At 39.6% G+C, this 14,433-nt stretch overlaps 1 protein-coding gene across 1 annotated transcript in view; it reads left to right on the top strand.

The window, feature by feature from the left end:
• pola1 (polymerase (DNA directed), alpha 1) overlaps positions 1–14,433 on the top strand; it is a 210,286-nt gene that overhangs the window by 32,590 nt on the left and 163,263 nt on the right. Inside the window, exons 16-21 of the mRNA XM_052013854.1 lie at positions 1,147–1,231; positions 3,882–3,943; positions 6,813–6,902; positions 9,044–9,160; positions 10,835–11,010; positions 12,289–12,418. Of these exons, the coding sequence (XP_051869814.1) occupies positions 1,147–1,231; positions 3,882–3,943; positions 6,813–6,902; positions 9,044–9,160; positions 10,835–11,010; positions 12,289–12,418 (660 nt within the window). The remainder of the gene's footprint in view (positions 1–1,146; positions 1,232–3,881; positions 3,944–6,812; positions 6,903–9,043; positions 9,161–10,834; positions 11,011–12,288; positions 12,419–14,433) is intronic.

Below are 14,433 nucleotides of genomic sequence, written 5' to 3'. Positions count from 1 at the left end.
GTAAAATGAGTTTATGGTACTGAGAGAGATTTGCATTTATTTAGCTCCTTTCATGGTCTTGGATCATCCCAAGGAATTACTGCTGAAATGTAGTTCCTGTGTAGGGTAGATACATGGCAGCTAATTTGCAGACAGCAAGCTCCCACAAACAGCATTGTGAAATTGACCAGAGACCTTCCCTTTTGTGATGTTAATTGAGGTTTGCATTATGAGGAAAGGTTGGACAGGCTCTGCTTGTATCCACTGAAGTGAGAGGAGTCTTGATTGAACCAGGCCTGACTGATCTTGATGGATGGATGTGGAGAGGATGTTTCCTCTTCTGGTGGGGGGTGGGGGGGGGGGAACATTAGAAATAATGAGCAACTCATTAAAGACAGATGAGATGAAATTCTCTTTTCCAGAGGGTCTTTGGAACTCTCTTCCTCATAGGATGGCAGAAACAATATTTTTGGGGCAGGGTTTGATAGATTCTTGATGTGCAAAGGTTGAAAGGTTACCTGTGGTTGGTGGGAATGTGAAGGTGAGGTTACAGTTAGATCAGTGATGATCTTATTAAACGTCAGAGCAGGCTGCAGGGGCTGAGTGGCCTATTCCTACTTTATCTCATACGTTCATTTGTTGACTGTTGTATAATTTGGTCAACATGATCTCTTTGGTTCTCTGTGAGCTTTCACATCCACCTGCAAGGGGGCTTCTTGACAATCATTCACCAGAAAGACCACACTCTCTCAGTACTGCACTGAAGTGTCAGCCTAGATCTCTTTTGCTGAAGTCTCTGAAGTGGGATTGAACCTTCTGATTTGTATGCAAGAATGATACCACACGTCGCTTAATACTTGTATTTAAACTGCAGACTTCACTGGGTTTACATGTTAAATGGAATATAGTAAAAACTTTGGGCAAATGTTTGATGCTAAATCAGTTTAGCATTAGTAATGAAACTTTGCTTGAGTTAACATCAGATCCTTCTTCAGACTGATGTTCTCAATAATTTGTGTACACAAAAATAAAAATGAATCACGGGCAGAGCAAAGCTTGAGGATTTTAGCTGCAATTTACAATGTGGCCATGTGTAATTTAAAGAAGTGCCTTAATGGTAATCCCGCTGAAAGGATCTATTTATGTCATCATCTTCTTCTGTTCCAGATTGTGGCCTTGGCAGCTTTAGTTCATCACAAATTTCCTCTGGACAAAGCTGCTCCCCAGTCTCCATTCCAGGCCCACTTCTGTGGTAGGTGTTTTCGAGAAAGTATATGGCATGGAAATGTGCTCTTGTAAACATGGTAAAATGGGAAATCATTATTAAAAGCAGACCTTGTTTCAGGTCTGGGTTTAAGTTGAGCCAGGACCTATGTAATGAATCGTTTGTGTACTGAAATTCTAAGTGAAATGAGTTTTGTTAGTCTCAATCCATTTACCAATGGCAATTACTTGTCAGTGTGACATTTCCAGTAATTTAGATTAGTTGCTCTTTGTCCAGAAAGCTCACAAGGAGGCTGGTGCAGAATATTTGGAATGTCACTGCTGTTTGATGCAGATGTTTTTCTAATGTAAGGACAAGTTGTGAAGTTTTGCTGTTGAGCAACCTACTCATAATGTTGACACTAAGTGCAAAATTAGAAGTTTTTCTTTTTCAGTGCTAATATATTTTACACAAATTTTCAGATGATCAGTGCTCTATGAGTCATTTGCTGTTCAACTGTGTAAAATATTACATTAAGCCCAATATGGTCATTCTCTCATGTCCATTGATTTCCACATTAGTCCGTGTCAATGAGGATTGGAAGAGCTGTTCAGATGATTTCCTCATTCACGGATATGCTAATGATGTCACAGATAAGGGATCTAAGCTTAGGTTCAACTACAGCAGCTGTGGAATTTAAATAAATTTTTCCAAATTCTTCATGTGACTCCAGACCCCCACCCATTGTGGTTGACTCTTCTGAAATGGTCTGGCAAGCCACTGTGTTTACAGGTAACCTAGATTGGTTAATAAATGCCGATCTTCCAGCAATGCCCAGATACTGAAAAAATGAATAAAACAAAATTAGACTCTGACCAAAAATACAATATTGCAGATGCTGGAAATCTGAACTATGAACAGAAAATATCAGGTGACATGTGCAGAAGGGAAAAGAGAGATTGATGTTTCTGATCTTTGACCTCTTTGTCAGAAGAGAACTTGGTATGCATTGTTGGATCTGGTTATTTTCGAATCCACAGGTTCTTTCAGGAGTCCAGGAATGAGTTGAAAACAACTTGGTGCTTCACAAAGTTTTATTGGGAAAATTTAAAACAAAGAAACAGTCACAGAGCACATGGCACTGGCTTTGATGATCCAAGACAAAGGGAACAAAAGATGAGCTCAGGCCGGGGAGACGAGCAAAAAGAGAGATTAACAAAAAGCGACACCTTTTATACCTGAGATAAGAGATGCTCTTTAGCTAACAATAGTCCAATCAGGAAACCTATTAGATAATTGTGGCCAAACCAACCACTGAAAAAAACCACATATTCACCTGATGGACAAACCAATAAGCTAGTAAGCAGCCATTCCTTGTGCTGCCACTTGAGGTGTATTAAACATTATACATGTTTAAAAAAACTAATTAAAACAGTCGAATCCAACAGCATGTAACAGGTTTGAAGCAATGCAGAGACAGGGTTGGGGAGGAAAGAACAAAAAGGAAAGTTTGTGATAGGATGGAAAATGTAAGTGGATAAATGAACAGAAAGCCATTACCAGCTGCTTGTAAAATTAGAAACAGTGGCTATGATCCATGATAGTTGAATTTGCCGCTCAGACTAGGAGGCCACAAAGTGCTTCGTTGACTGTCAAGTTTTATTGGAGACCAAGGAAAGAGAGGTCAGAAAGGGTGGAGAATCGAGATGATGCGACCAGAACTGGTATGACCTGATTTAAGTTATTCAACAAAGTGGTGTGTGTTTGCTCAACCAAATGCAGAAGAAACTGGGTTGAGAGCAGAAACCGGGGAATGCTAAACAGAAGGAAGCTTGATTGAATCACTTTGTCACTGGAAGAAGTGTTTGGAGTCCTGGACATGGGGAATGCAGATGTGATGATCTTGGGTTAAAGTATTACCTAGTCCGATGAGATTTTGAAGATCTGAATGAAAAGGTCAGCTGGAGGAGTCGAGGTGGGTTTTATAATAAAGAGCAAAAATTTGAGGTTTAATTTTATATGTTTCACTCTTGATATGTAGTTTGGCTTTGGATAACAAGAATAAAGACAATACCTTTGATAATGGCAACTCAAGGCATTTAGATACAAGATAAGCTATTTATTTATTAGTCACACGTACATCGAAACACAGTGAAATATGTCTTTTTGCGTTACTGAGAATGTGCTGGGGGCAGCCCGCAAGTGTCGCCACTCTTTTGGCATCAACATAGTATGCCCACAGTTCCTAACCTGTATGTCTTTGGAATGTGGGAGGAAACCGGAGCACCCAGAGGAAACCCATGCAGACACAGGAGAATGTACAAACTCCTTACAGGCAGCAGCAGGAATTGAACCCAGGTCGTTGGCGCTGCAATGACATTACACTAACCTCTATGCTACCATGCATTTAATGATGACATCACCAACAAGGCTGTCTATCCTTTGAGTTATGAATATGCTAATAGATCCGACAGCATGGCACAGCTGTATTTCACCAGCATGCATTTAGTTAAATGCCCTATGCTAGAAGCTGGTCATTGTCCTGGGTGTCAGTATCTTTGGGAGTGATGAGCTTGGATTTGTGCATCGGGGGAGAATTCAGTTCCTTGATTTTTCTATTCATCTGTTAATCATGCTCATAAGAAGGAAGTCTGTGCTGAAAACCTTGTTAAAATGTTAATGCTTCCTCCCATTCTAGCCGTTAGCAAGCCCAGTGACTGCATTTTTCCTTATGATTTCCGGGAGGCATTGGCAAGAAAAGTGAGTGATTTCTCTCTCTCTGTCTGTATCACTTCTGTAAAATTATTAATGTGCTGCTTCAAAAGAGAACTTTTATCCCAGTTCTTGTACAAAATTTATGCTTCTATTTTCTATTTGTATGCATTTTGAATGTGTTAATGGGATTTGAACTGGTCCAGAAAATTACCATCTAATAAATTGATAGATCTGTATGAAAAGCCTTTTGTATTGACAAATGTGTGAAGCTATTAGTGAAAATAAGGTTATGAATATCTTCCCTGAACTGCCTTGTGTGGATTTGAGCTTTGTACATTGGGAAGGTCTCTTCTGGTCCATCACTATCTGCATGAGTCAGGCGGTAATGTATCAGGTTTGAAAGAAATAAGCCAATGTGCTCATTTCCAGTCATAATCCAGTGTTCCCAGAAGTGTATGCTGGCCAGAGCAGCTTTCCCCAGGTGCTGTAGCCTCCTGATACTCACTGACTTAGAAAGCTGGTGAGGTTCAGCAGATGACTGAAGTTCCTCAGAGGATAACACAATACTTGCTTCTTCAGGAGAGGAGACAAACCAGGTAAAAGGAGAAGTTTTTGTACCAATTTTAAATAGTATACTAAATTTTTAAATCTGTTCACGATGGGCAATTAAATTAGTAGATACTTCATATTTCATATTTTCTTACGACGGAGAAGAAAGCCATTTGGCTGACTTTCATATTGCTACAATATTTGAAGAGAACAAATGAATACCTGGAATTTTTTGTTTGCTTTACGCATGGTCAAGATAATGTAAAGAGTAATTTCTCACTGTTAATTTATTAAGTCTGCTAGGTATCCTTTTTGAATTGGTTTTTATCTGCGTTAGTCTTTCAGGGATGACATGTGAATTGTAATTTGTTCTGCCAGATCTTTCGAATGTCTAGACCAATTTTGGGAATGCTGACCATTGAACCTCTGAGCAATGTCCTGAAATATAATTTCATTTGGACAGCACACAGTTCTGGATAGCCAATATCAATACTGGTAGTCCTGAGAAGAAGCACAGGGGAAGTATAAAGTATAAGAATGTCTTGATACAGGAGACTTGGCCCCTGATGGACCAAAAACAAAGGATACACTTGCATTCCATCCAGTATTGGGTCCAGTCTGACAGTAGGACAGAAGTGTGAATATCAACCAGAAAGGTGGTGGTAAGGTTGCTCAGTTTACTATGGATACTGTTGAGCTTTCAATCCAAGTTTGGTATTGATAACAAGTGGCTTTGCAAGGAAACTTAATTCGTGGAGTGTGAATCTGCCACGTAATGTACAATTTAAATGTAATTATGCACTTAATTAACTGTTCAACCTTCTCTTTGGTAAATTATTTTCAGAACACATTGGGAAGGATGTTTTCAAAAGTAAAGAAAAAAAAATTAATGATGCTGGGTCAAAATGGCCATGAAGTCAAACTATAGGACATTCTCATGATAAATTTTATGTTCTGCTGACAACTAATAAGGGTAAATTCTTGTAAGTTTGCAAAGCATAATTTTAAAATGTATAAGCAAACATTTGCAGTGTGTTATGGTGGCCAATTCTCTTGGCAGCTGTGCCATGGGTTGATTTTTTTTTCTTTCTCTGCTGTTAATAAAATGGCCAATTTAGCAGTTTTTAAAAAAAAGACACACCAGACATGCCATGTTGTATTCAACGAAAAGGGAAATATGTTGCTTTTTCATTTGTTTTTGGTTTTACTGTTTTTAAAATGTAATGAGTAATACTAAAACCAAACTAAAAGGGATGGTGAGTGTCTCTTGCTGTGGGTCTTTTATGTAGGTTTGCTGCATATGTCTTTTTAGCAAAGGGCAGGATGAAACTTGGAATGTGTTTGCAAGCTGAGTGCATGAACACAAATTTAAAAGAGGTAAGGCACTGGAAGCACGATGATGAGAATTTCAAACTGAACATGCTGGAAGTATCGGCTGATCATAAAGCAACCGTGGAGAGCCCAAACAGAATGATGCTTCAGGTTTTGACACTGTTATCTGAAGGTCCACACCGAGATGTTAAATTGTTCGTGCTCGGTACCATTGCTGAGCAACTGAGTTTGAAACTATTGTAGTAACTAATTCATCCTTAAAGTGATTAATTTTCTGCAGTACCATGAGTATTCTGTTATTGTTTTTACCCTGTGCTACCTCAATGCACTGTGTAATGAATTGATCTGTACAAACGGTATGCAAGACAAGTTTTTTCACTGTACCTCAGTACAAGTGACAATAACATACCAATACCTGTTTTTAAGTTTTAAAATTACTTTTATGTGGCCTGGATGGCATAATGAGTTGAAGTATTTTATTTTTGACTTAAGTTTAAAAATAACTGAAGGTTTTTGTTACCTTGGTTTTTTTTACTGATGGCAATTTTTTTTACTGATACCTTTTTGCTGATGGGAACAACATCCAGAAACTGGATTTTCAGCCTTGATTCCTAAACTGACCTATCCATCAGCCATGTCAGCCGTTATCAAATAAGCTATTGTCAAATGAAGAAGCAGATCTTCTGAATGAGTATACACTTCCTATTGAAAGACTTGGCAGTACATAGATAATTAAACTTGTTAGTAGCATATGTAATGGTTTAAAAACTTGAAATACTTTATGGAGTGGAAAGGATTTCTTTAGAAAAACTGGAGATATGTACTGGCTGCATCAAAAGTAACAGTAGATTACAATCAGAAAACTTAGGATGACTGCTTGGGCTCTCTGAGTAAACCTCCTTCATTTCAACTGGATATTTCGCAATGATCCAGTGTCAGGGTGGAGAGGGTGAGTTAACTTGTCTAAGTTCTAGACAAAAAGCAGTTGGTGCTTTAATTAAAACTTCTGAGTTGATTTATGTTTTGACTTCAGAATGGCAAAGTTGAGATTGCTGCTACTGAAAGGACTCTCTTGGGCTTCTTCCTGGCAAAGATTCACAAGATTGACCCTGATGTCCTTGTGGTGAGTCGAAATTTTAAGTAATATTGTGGAAGATTGCCCCAAGGAATCAGGAATATGAAAGCTCACAGCTACCAGAGCAAAGTGTAGTCACCACAGTGAATATTTAATTACAGAAGTGCTGGGGGTTTTATTATATAGCTTTACCGCTGTATTGATGTGGCACAAATCATCCTCAAGTTCTGGAGTGCTGCCTTTTCAGCATCTCTGTGTGTCCAAGTACATGTAGGCCAAACAAATTCAATTGGACGTGCCTCTGAATATTTTTTTTTAAGTTCATGTTAATGTCTGACTATATTTGGAATGATCATAAAACTGCTTTTTGAAGTTGCTTCTGATTATTTATTATGTTCTGAATTCATCAAAATTATTTCTGGAATTTGAGAACAATGTGACCCATTTGGTTTAAATTTTTGCATAAATTGGCAAAAAAAAAACAAATTGAGTAGTTCTGTACTTGGTAATATGGGAAATGAGCAGTCATGGTGCATGTATTCCCTGATGAATGTCATTTTTGATTAGAACATTGGTTTGCAGAAGGCAGAAAAGCCTTCGGTTAATTGGAGACCAGACCCAATAGGATTTACATGTATAAAAATCAAAGTATACATAGTTAACTATAAACTTAGGTTAAGGTTAATATCATTGTAAATGATGCAACTTCATGATTTTCTTGCCCCCATCACTCCCAAGCACCTTTAAGTCTTCCCATCTCTTTGACTTCCTACCCATCCTTCCAAACTCCACAACTCCTTCCCAAATCCTGTTATCCTCCGGTGACTTAGTTTCCATAGGCAGCAGCACCTCTTCAAAATGGCTGCTCCTCATGACTGAGATTCTTTAGTGATTGACATAAAGGGCATTGTTTCAGAATACAGGATGTCCATCGAAGACAAAAATGAGAAGGTATCACTTCTTTCAGTGGGTTGTGGCTCTTTGGAATTTTCTGCCACTGAGAACTGTGGAGATGGAGTCATTGGACATATTTAACCCAAAGTTTCACAATCATTTGAACTGCAAGAAGTTTTGGGATAGAGTGGAAAAGTGGCTAAGATTGGACTGGCCATGATCTTATCAAAGGGTGGAGCAGGCTCGAGGGGCGAATTAACCTACTGTTGCTCTTGTTCCTTAAGTTCTTCTAACTTGGTCAGAATTTGCTGCAGTAGTAAGCTGCCTGTGGTGGCTGCTCGCGTACCCACTGACTGCACTTAGCTCGACTGGATCCCGAAGTAGAAATGTCTTGTCGTGCTGATTCTTATCACCCCTTCTCAAAGTAAGTTCCGTCACCTTGCAGGGCCAGGACAAGCCCAACCAACAGAAATAATGACACCCAATGAACTGCCCTGACTTGGAGAGATGCCAAAGCATGAGGCATTGAATGTTTTAAGGTGTCTTAGACACTCTGCAACATTGAAAGTTATTAAAGGTTAAGAAAACTATTAATTTTTTTTTAAATTGCCAAATTTAAAAGCACTTAATAACATGTAAGTAAACTAAATTTAAAAAGTGTTAATTGACCAGTGCTCCAAACCCATGCAGCCATTCTTCTTCGTTGAAATTAATAGAGCTGCTACAGCCAGCAGCGATCATTCATAAGCAAAACCCAAAAAGACTGCAGATGTTGTAAATCTAAAATAAAAGCAGAAGGTACTGGAAATACTCAGTTGGTCAAGCCACGTCTGTGGGAGGAGAAACAGAGGTAACATTTTGTCAGAAGGAAAGGAGACAGAAGGATCTCGTTAAGCTGCAGGAAGGACAAAAGGACTTGTTAAATTGCTGGGGCTTTAACCCGATCATATACATCCCTCCCCCTGCTTTCTCTAAAGCTGAATGAGCTGCTTTTGTCTCCTTCCCTGTTCTGACAAAAACGTTGACTCTGCTTCTCTTCCCACAGGTGTGGCCTGACCTGCTGAGTATTTCCAGTATTTTCCGTTTTTATTTTAGATCACTCATAAGTGTTGGGGAATCATGGTCGGCTGCACTCTGAGGTGCGTTAGAATGCAGCACTTTTGTGTTCTCGTGGGAGACCCAATCTTCTTGATGCTTAAACAGTGAAATGCCAGCATTTCTGAGGAAAATCTGGGTTATTGTCTTAGCTTGTTGTTGAGTGACATTTTTTAACATCTATGTGTACTTGCTTTCAGGGCCACGATATTTATGGATTTGACCTCGATGTTCTGCTACAAAGAATTAATGCTTGCAAAGTTCCTCACTGGTCAAAGATTGGTCGGTTGAGGAGATCTGCTATGCCTAAACTTGGGGTAAGGCATGTCTGGCTTTCTCAGAATGAGAGATTCACAATCTGCCAGAGAGCGACAATAAAAGAAATGAAGTTACAGTTATGTTTAAACAGCAATGTGCACAAGTAATGGAAGTAGATTGCCACATATATTGGTAAAAATGCTTTTAACCCAGTGTCATTATGCTTTTGATATATGCTAACAGACTAAATAATGGAATGCCATTACCACTCTAATGGAAACCCACACAATATGTGACCTGGGAATGTTAAGTATTATCCCACATGCAAAGTGAAGGAGAAAACATTTGTCATCATAGCTACATTTAAAAAACAAAATTAGCAGTCTGTGCAATGACACCCTTAATGTTAAGTTGTGTGAATAAGTATAGTTAATGTTATAAGAATTGTTCAGTAAGGCTTGGTGTGGTTCTAGCAGTAAGCTTTAAAATGCTGTGTTTTTTATACATAGCTAATTGCAATTACTTGAGAGGATTTACTAACTTAATAAAGATGTCACATCACTGGTACATTTACCCTTTATTAAATCGGATTCTTGCAAAGAATTTCTTGGGATTTTTTAAAATTTGTTTATCAGAAGAATTAACCAGCTGAATTAGATTCTAGAAGTGATGGGACTAAGTTGCTCTTTAAGCAAAGTGGACCACTTCTACTTGTCATTCAGTGGCATCTGTGGTAAAACAGTTGAGGAAATATTTTAATGTCGTCTTTATCTAATATTAGGATGATAGTCACTTACTAGTTAGCTTACTGAACTTGCAGCAAGAGTTCTGGATAATTGACGCAGAAACAATTCGGGATAGACAATAAATGCTTTAACCCCTCCCTTAACTCCTCAAGAAGAGGCCAACCTATTCAGATTTCTTGTCTGCATGAAAGCTGATTCCATATCATGTGGAATTACTTAAAATAGGCAGCACTGAAACCAGCCAGTTACCACATTGGTCTGTGGTGGTGTTCATTTTCTTTGTATTGGCCAAGGTCTCCCAGTGGTCAGGAGGGCTGACACTATAAAATGACATCATATGACGCAGGATGTCAAAGTTACAAGTTGTGTTTTGGGGATAGTGTGTCCTTTTATTTGAATTCAGGTTTGTTCAGATTCCATTGGGCTCACTTGTAAATGAATAAAGTGATCAGCCTGTTCAGATTTGGTGTACTGCAAGGATGTTTATTAAAACTGTCTCTCTGTGCTAGCATGCTGTATGGATACAGGTGTTCTATTCAGTTCCCACCTTCTCTCCTCCACTCAGGAGAATGAACCTCTTGCATGAGGCAAAAGGAATTTTGCAGTCTTCAGCTGGATGTCCCTTTCTACCACTTGCAATAAGGCCTATCAACAAGTAGCTCCATGACAAAATAAGTATAAAACATAGCACAATTAAGTCTTGTGGCAGTGCCCCATGTGTCAGCCCAGTTGGAGCAACAAGTAGTTTTTTTTGTAAAAATGTGTCAATGTATCTGAAATGGGAGTGTGTTGTATGGTGAAAGCACTTTGGCCCTGAACTAAGTATAATTGCTCCCTTGCCTGTACTTTGGAGTCTAGATCCTCCAGACCAACTGTCCTGCTGTAGCTGATATAACACAGCAGAAAAGTACTGACCTTATCATCCAGGCTTCTTTTGCAGAGCTGACGTTTCAATGATTCAGTTTGCCATTACCTTTTTTATTAAAGGGTCGTGGAGGGTTTGCGGAGAAGAATGCAGCTTGTGGCAGGCTGATCTGTGATGTTGAAATCTCTGCTAAAGAGTTAATCCGATGCAAGAGCTACAGTTTAACTGAACTAGTCCATCAGATCCTCAAAGCAGAGAGGGATGTCATTCCAGCCGAAAATATTCGGAATTTTTATAGGTGAGGGATGTTTAAAGGTTTGCTCATAGTTTTTTTTGTTTGCAAGTGAAAGTTTTGATTCCATGTTATTTAACAAATCCCAATATATTTGCATCTAGGACAGAAAGGGAGGGTGCTTAGCTCTGGCCTTTCAATTGTTAGATCAGATTTCAACTCTTCAGACTTGTGGTTGGAAGCTTCCTTCATCCAGTTGTGATTCCTGCCCGAAACAAACTTCAAATCAATTGCTTGTGGCCACCACATTGGTCTTCTCTCTCCTGCATCACTGATAACAAATGGCAAAGTGCGATGCAGTTGTAGCTCTGATGGTGAAAAAGTTGGTGAAAAACACTTAACCACACTGTGTCTGACCGGGAGCTCCCGATGATGACACTGGCTGCCCGAAAAGCAATTCAATTACTATTCCAGCTTGCAACACATCTCGTCCATTTACTGGGAACATACTGGATAATTTATGTCTCATGGCATTCTTGCAGAGGATACCAACTGGCTAGGAAACTGATGGAAACCGCCCTGATGGGACATGATTTAAAATTGCAGAATAAAACCTGATATATTTCATCAGGCTTGTTAAAGTAATAGAGTCTCACAGCATGGCCACAAGCCCTTTGGCCCAACAAGTCTGCGCCGACCATCAACCACCCATTTACACTGCTCCTACACTAATCCTAGCTTGTTCTCCCCATATTCCCCTCAACTCTCCCCAGGTTCTACCACTCACCTGAACAGTAGTTGCAATTCGCTGTAGAGAATTAACCAACCCACATGACTTTGGGATATGGAACTCCTAGGGGAAACGGAACTCCTAGGGGAAACACATGCGATCACAGGGAGAACATGCAACATATAAGATAAGATGTACATCGAAACACACAGTGAAATGCATCTTTTTGCACGGAGTGTTCTGGGGGCAGCCCGCAAGTGTCGCCACGCTTCCGGCGCCAACATAGCATGCCCACAACTTCCTAACCTGTACGTCTTTGGAATGTGGGAGGAAACCGGAGCACCAGGAGGAAACCCACACAGATGTGGGGAGAACATACAAACTCCTTACAGACGGTGGCTGGAATTGAACCCGGGTTGCTGGCACTGTAATAGCATTACGCTAACCGCTACACAGACAGCACCAGAGGTCAGGATTGAACTAGGTTACTGAAGCTGCAAGCAGCAACTTGCATTGAAGTTGTTGCAGTAAACTAATTTAGTAGCTAGCGTTGTATGTACTGTATCTGCTGCTGTATGTTGTGACGGTTTTAACCTATTGCTCTGTTCTACTAGTGACTCTCCACGACTCGTGCGTCTTCTTGAGAATACCTGGATGGATGCAAAATACATCCTGCAGATCATGTGTGAACTCAATGTGCTTCCTTTAGCTCTGCAAATAACTAACATTGCTGGAAATGTCATGGTAATGTAATTTTCATGAATTATGATGTTCAAGTCATTGCTAAACTCCTGCCAATGTTGTCAATTTAACCATTGGAGTTGTACTTTTAAAAGTCAGTGTTTAATTGTTTCAAGTTGAAATATCAAAACCATTGTCAAAGTTATGCAGATAATAACAATGTGCCAACAATATAACATTTTTCCCCCCAAGTTTCTTGGCTTCAGTACATAATATTTGATATTGTAAGCTGATCTGTATATTTTACCTACAGGTAAGGTTCTACCACATGCACTGTAAATCTTACCAGCAGCACATGTGTACTTAGTTGTACTGATGAAAGGAATTTCCCCTGTACTGCTGAAGGAATTTGTTTTTGCAAGCATAACATGCAGCTAGAGGTATTGGTTATATGGTACAAAATGAGTATAGTTTCACCACTAACCTACTGTTATCAAAATTCACCTCAAGCTGAAGCCCATTAATTTTATTGCCCATCAACACCAATCTTAATTCATCAGACCAACATGATGCTTTTAATGGATTTTTTAAAAAATTGTCTCTGCATAAGAATGGTTAATCAACTTAAGAATGATTTTTTTGTTTATTTTGTGGAAGGCTGCAAATGTTATTTATGTATGTTTGTTTTTAGGATGCACATTTCCTGCCTACCTTGATCTTGATTGTAGAATTGAATTTTTAGGTCGGCATTTGTAATGGCAAAATCCATTGTGAATGTTTGCCGACACAGTGCATCTGCAGGTCTCCGCCATTGTTGCTCTCCTCTGTCTGCCTCTCCCAACCTCTGCAAGGCTCAGCTTCTCAGTGCTTGTTAGACTCTTTCAGTTTTCCCCTCCAAATGGCTTTTGCTTCTGTTAAAGCTTGAAACTTCTGCTGTGTCCGATTCTGGCTCTGCCTGCTTCTTGCTGCACATCCTCTGAAATATCCTTTGTCTGAAAATTTCTCTTACTACCTTGTTGGTCATCCTGTTGTTTGGTGCTGACAGGCCACTGCTGCTTTGTGTGTTCATTGGCTTGTTTTTAGTTTTATGGGCAGTTAGCTTTCCACTACATCAGCTACTATATCGGCTTATCCCACTGATGCCCACTGGTCCATTTGCATTTATTAATTCAGCAGTGCCTGTTGCTCCATTTAATAAGTATCTTGCTAGTTTTCCTACATACTCAGAGTAGATTTTTTTTTCTCTTGCACTCCCAAAGTTTATTTAAGCTTGTTACCTAGACCTGGATGTTGCTGCCAATGTTGGTGTGGACCTCACTTGCAACTTTGTTCCCATATCCCTAATAATCTGCCCACCTCACTAAGAGCTGGAGTGCCAAGGCCTTGCTGCTGGAGATTTAAAAAGCAGAGTGGAGGGTGGGGAATGGGGCGGGGTTCAGAGAAAGGATGGTATGGTGAAGATGACGGCAAGAGAAACACTTTGATGAAAATGTGGCTTGGAGACGAAAAGAGTAGAGATAAATAGGATAGCAGACATCAAGGAGGGTGGAAGTCAAATTCACAAATGAGGAAAGATCACAAAGTGAAGCCAGTCAGAGGGAGGCCACAGTGGAGGTATTTATGATTTGGGGGGTTGTGGGGGGGGGAGGGAGGTCAGTTGCCCAACTGGTAGATGCAGAGAGGTTGAAGATACTGACCCTGCAAAGTATGAAGACACTCTGAAAGAAAAGAAAGAGAATTTGCAGTGGGATGGTTGTGGAGAAAGGGACATGTTATGGGGTATCAGAATGAGGAAGAGGTAAAGATCATGAGAATGGAGGACTTGCTGTGAGCAGCGTGGAAGATTTACTAATTTATCTCACATTTAAACTAGCATATCCAGTGTGGCATTGTTCAGGAGTAAGCGGAGATGCTGTTTTATGTAACTTCTAAGAACGTTACCAAATCTTGATTGAGACACAGGAAATACTCTTTGATATTACTAATAAATTCTGCACATCATTGATGGAGGTTACACTCTTTATAATTCTATGAATGTTACCAATAAAGCATTAAAGAAAATGAGCTACATTGGTGGC

This window comes from Pristis pectinata, chromosome 4 (genome assembly GCF_009764475.1).
Source record: "Pristis pectinata isolate sPriPec2 chromosome 4, sPriPec2.1.pri, whole genome shotgun sequence".
In the NCBI taxonomy this organism is placed as follows: Eukaryota; Metazoa; Chordata; class Chondrichthyes; order Rhinopristiformes; family Pristidae; genus Pristis; species Pristis pectinata.
The sequence above is the reverse complement of the archived record's forward strand: the minus strand, read 5'-3'. Positions and strand labels throughout refer to the sequence as shown.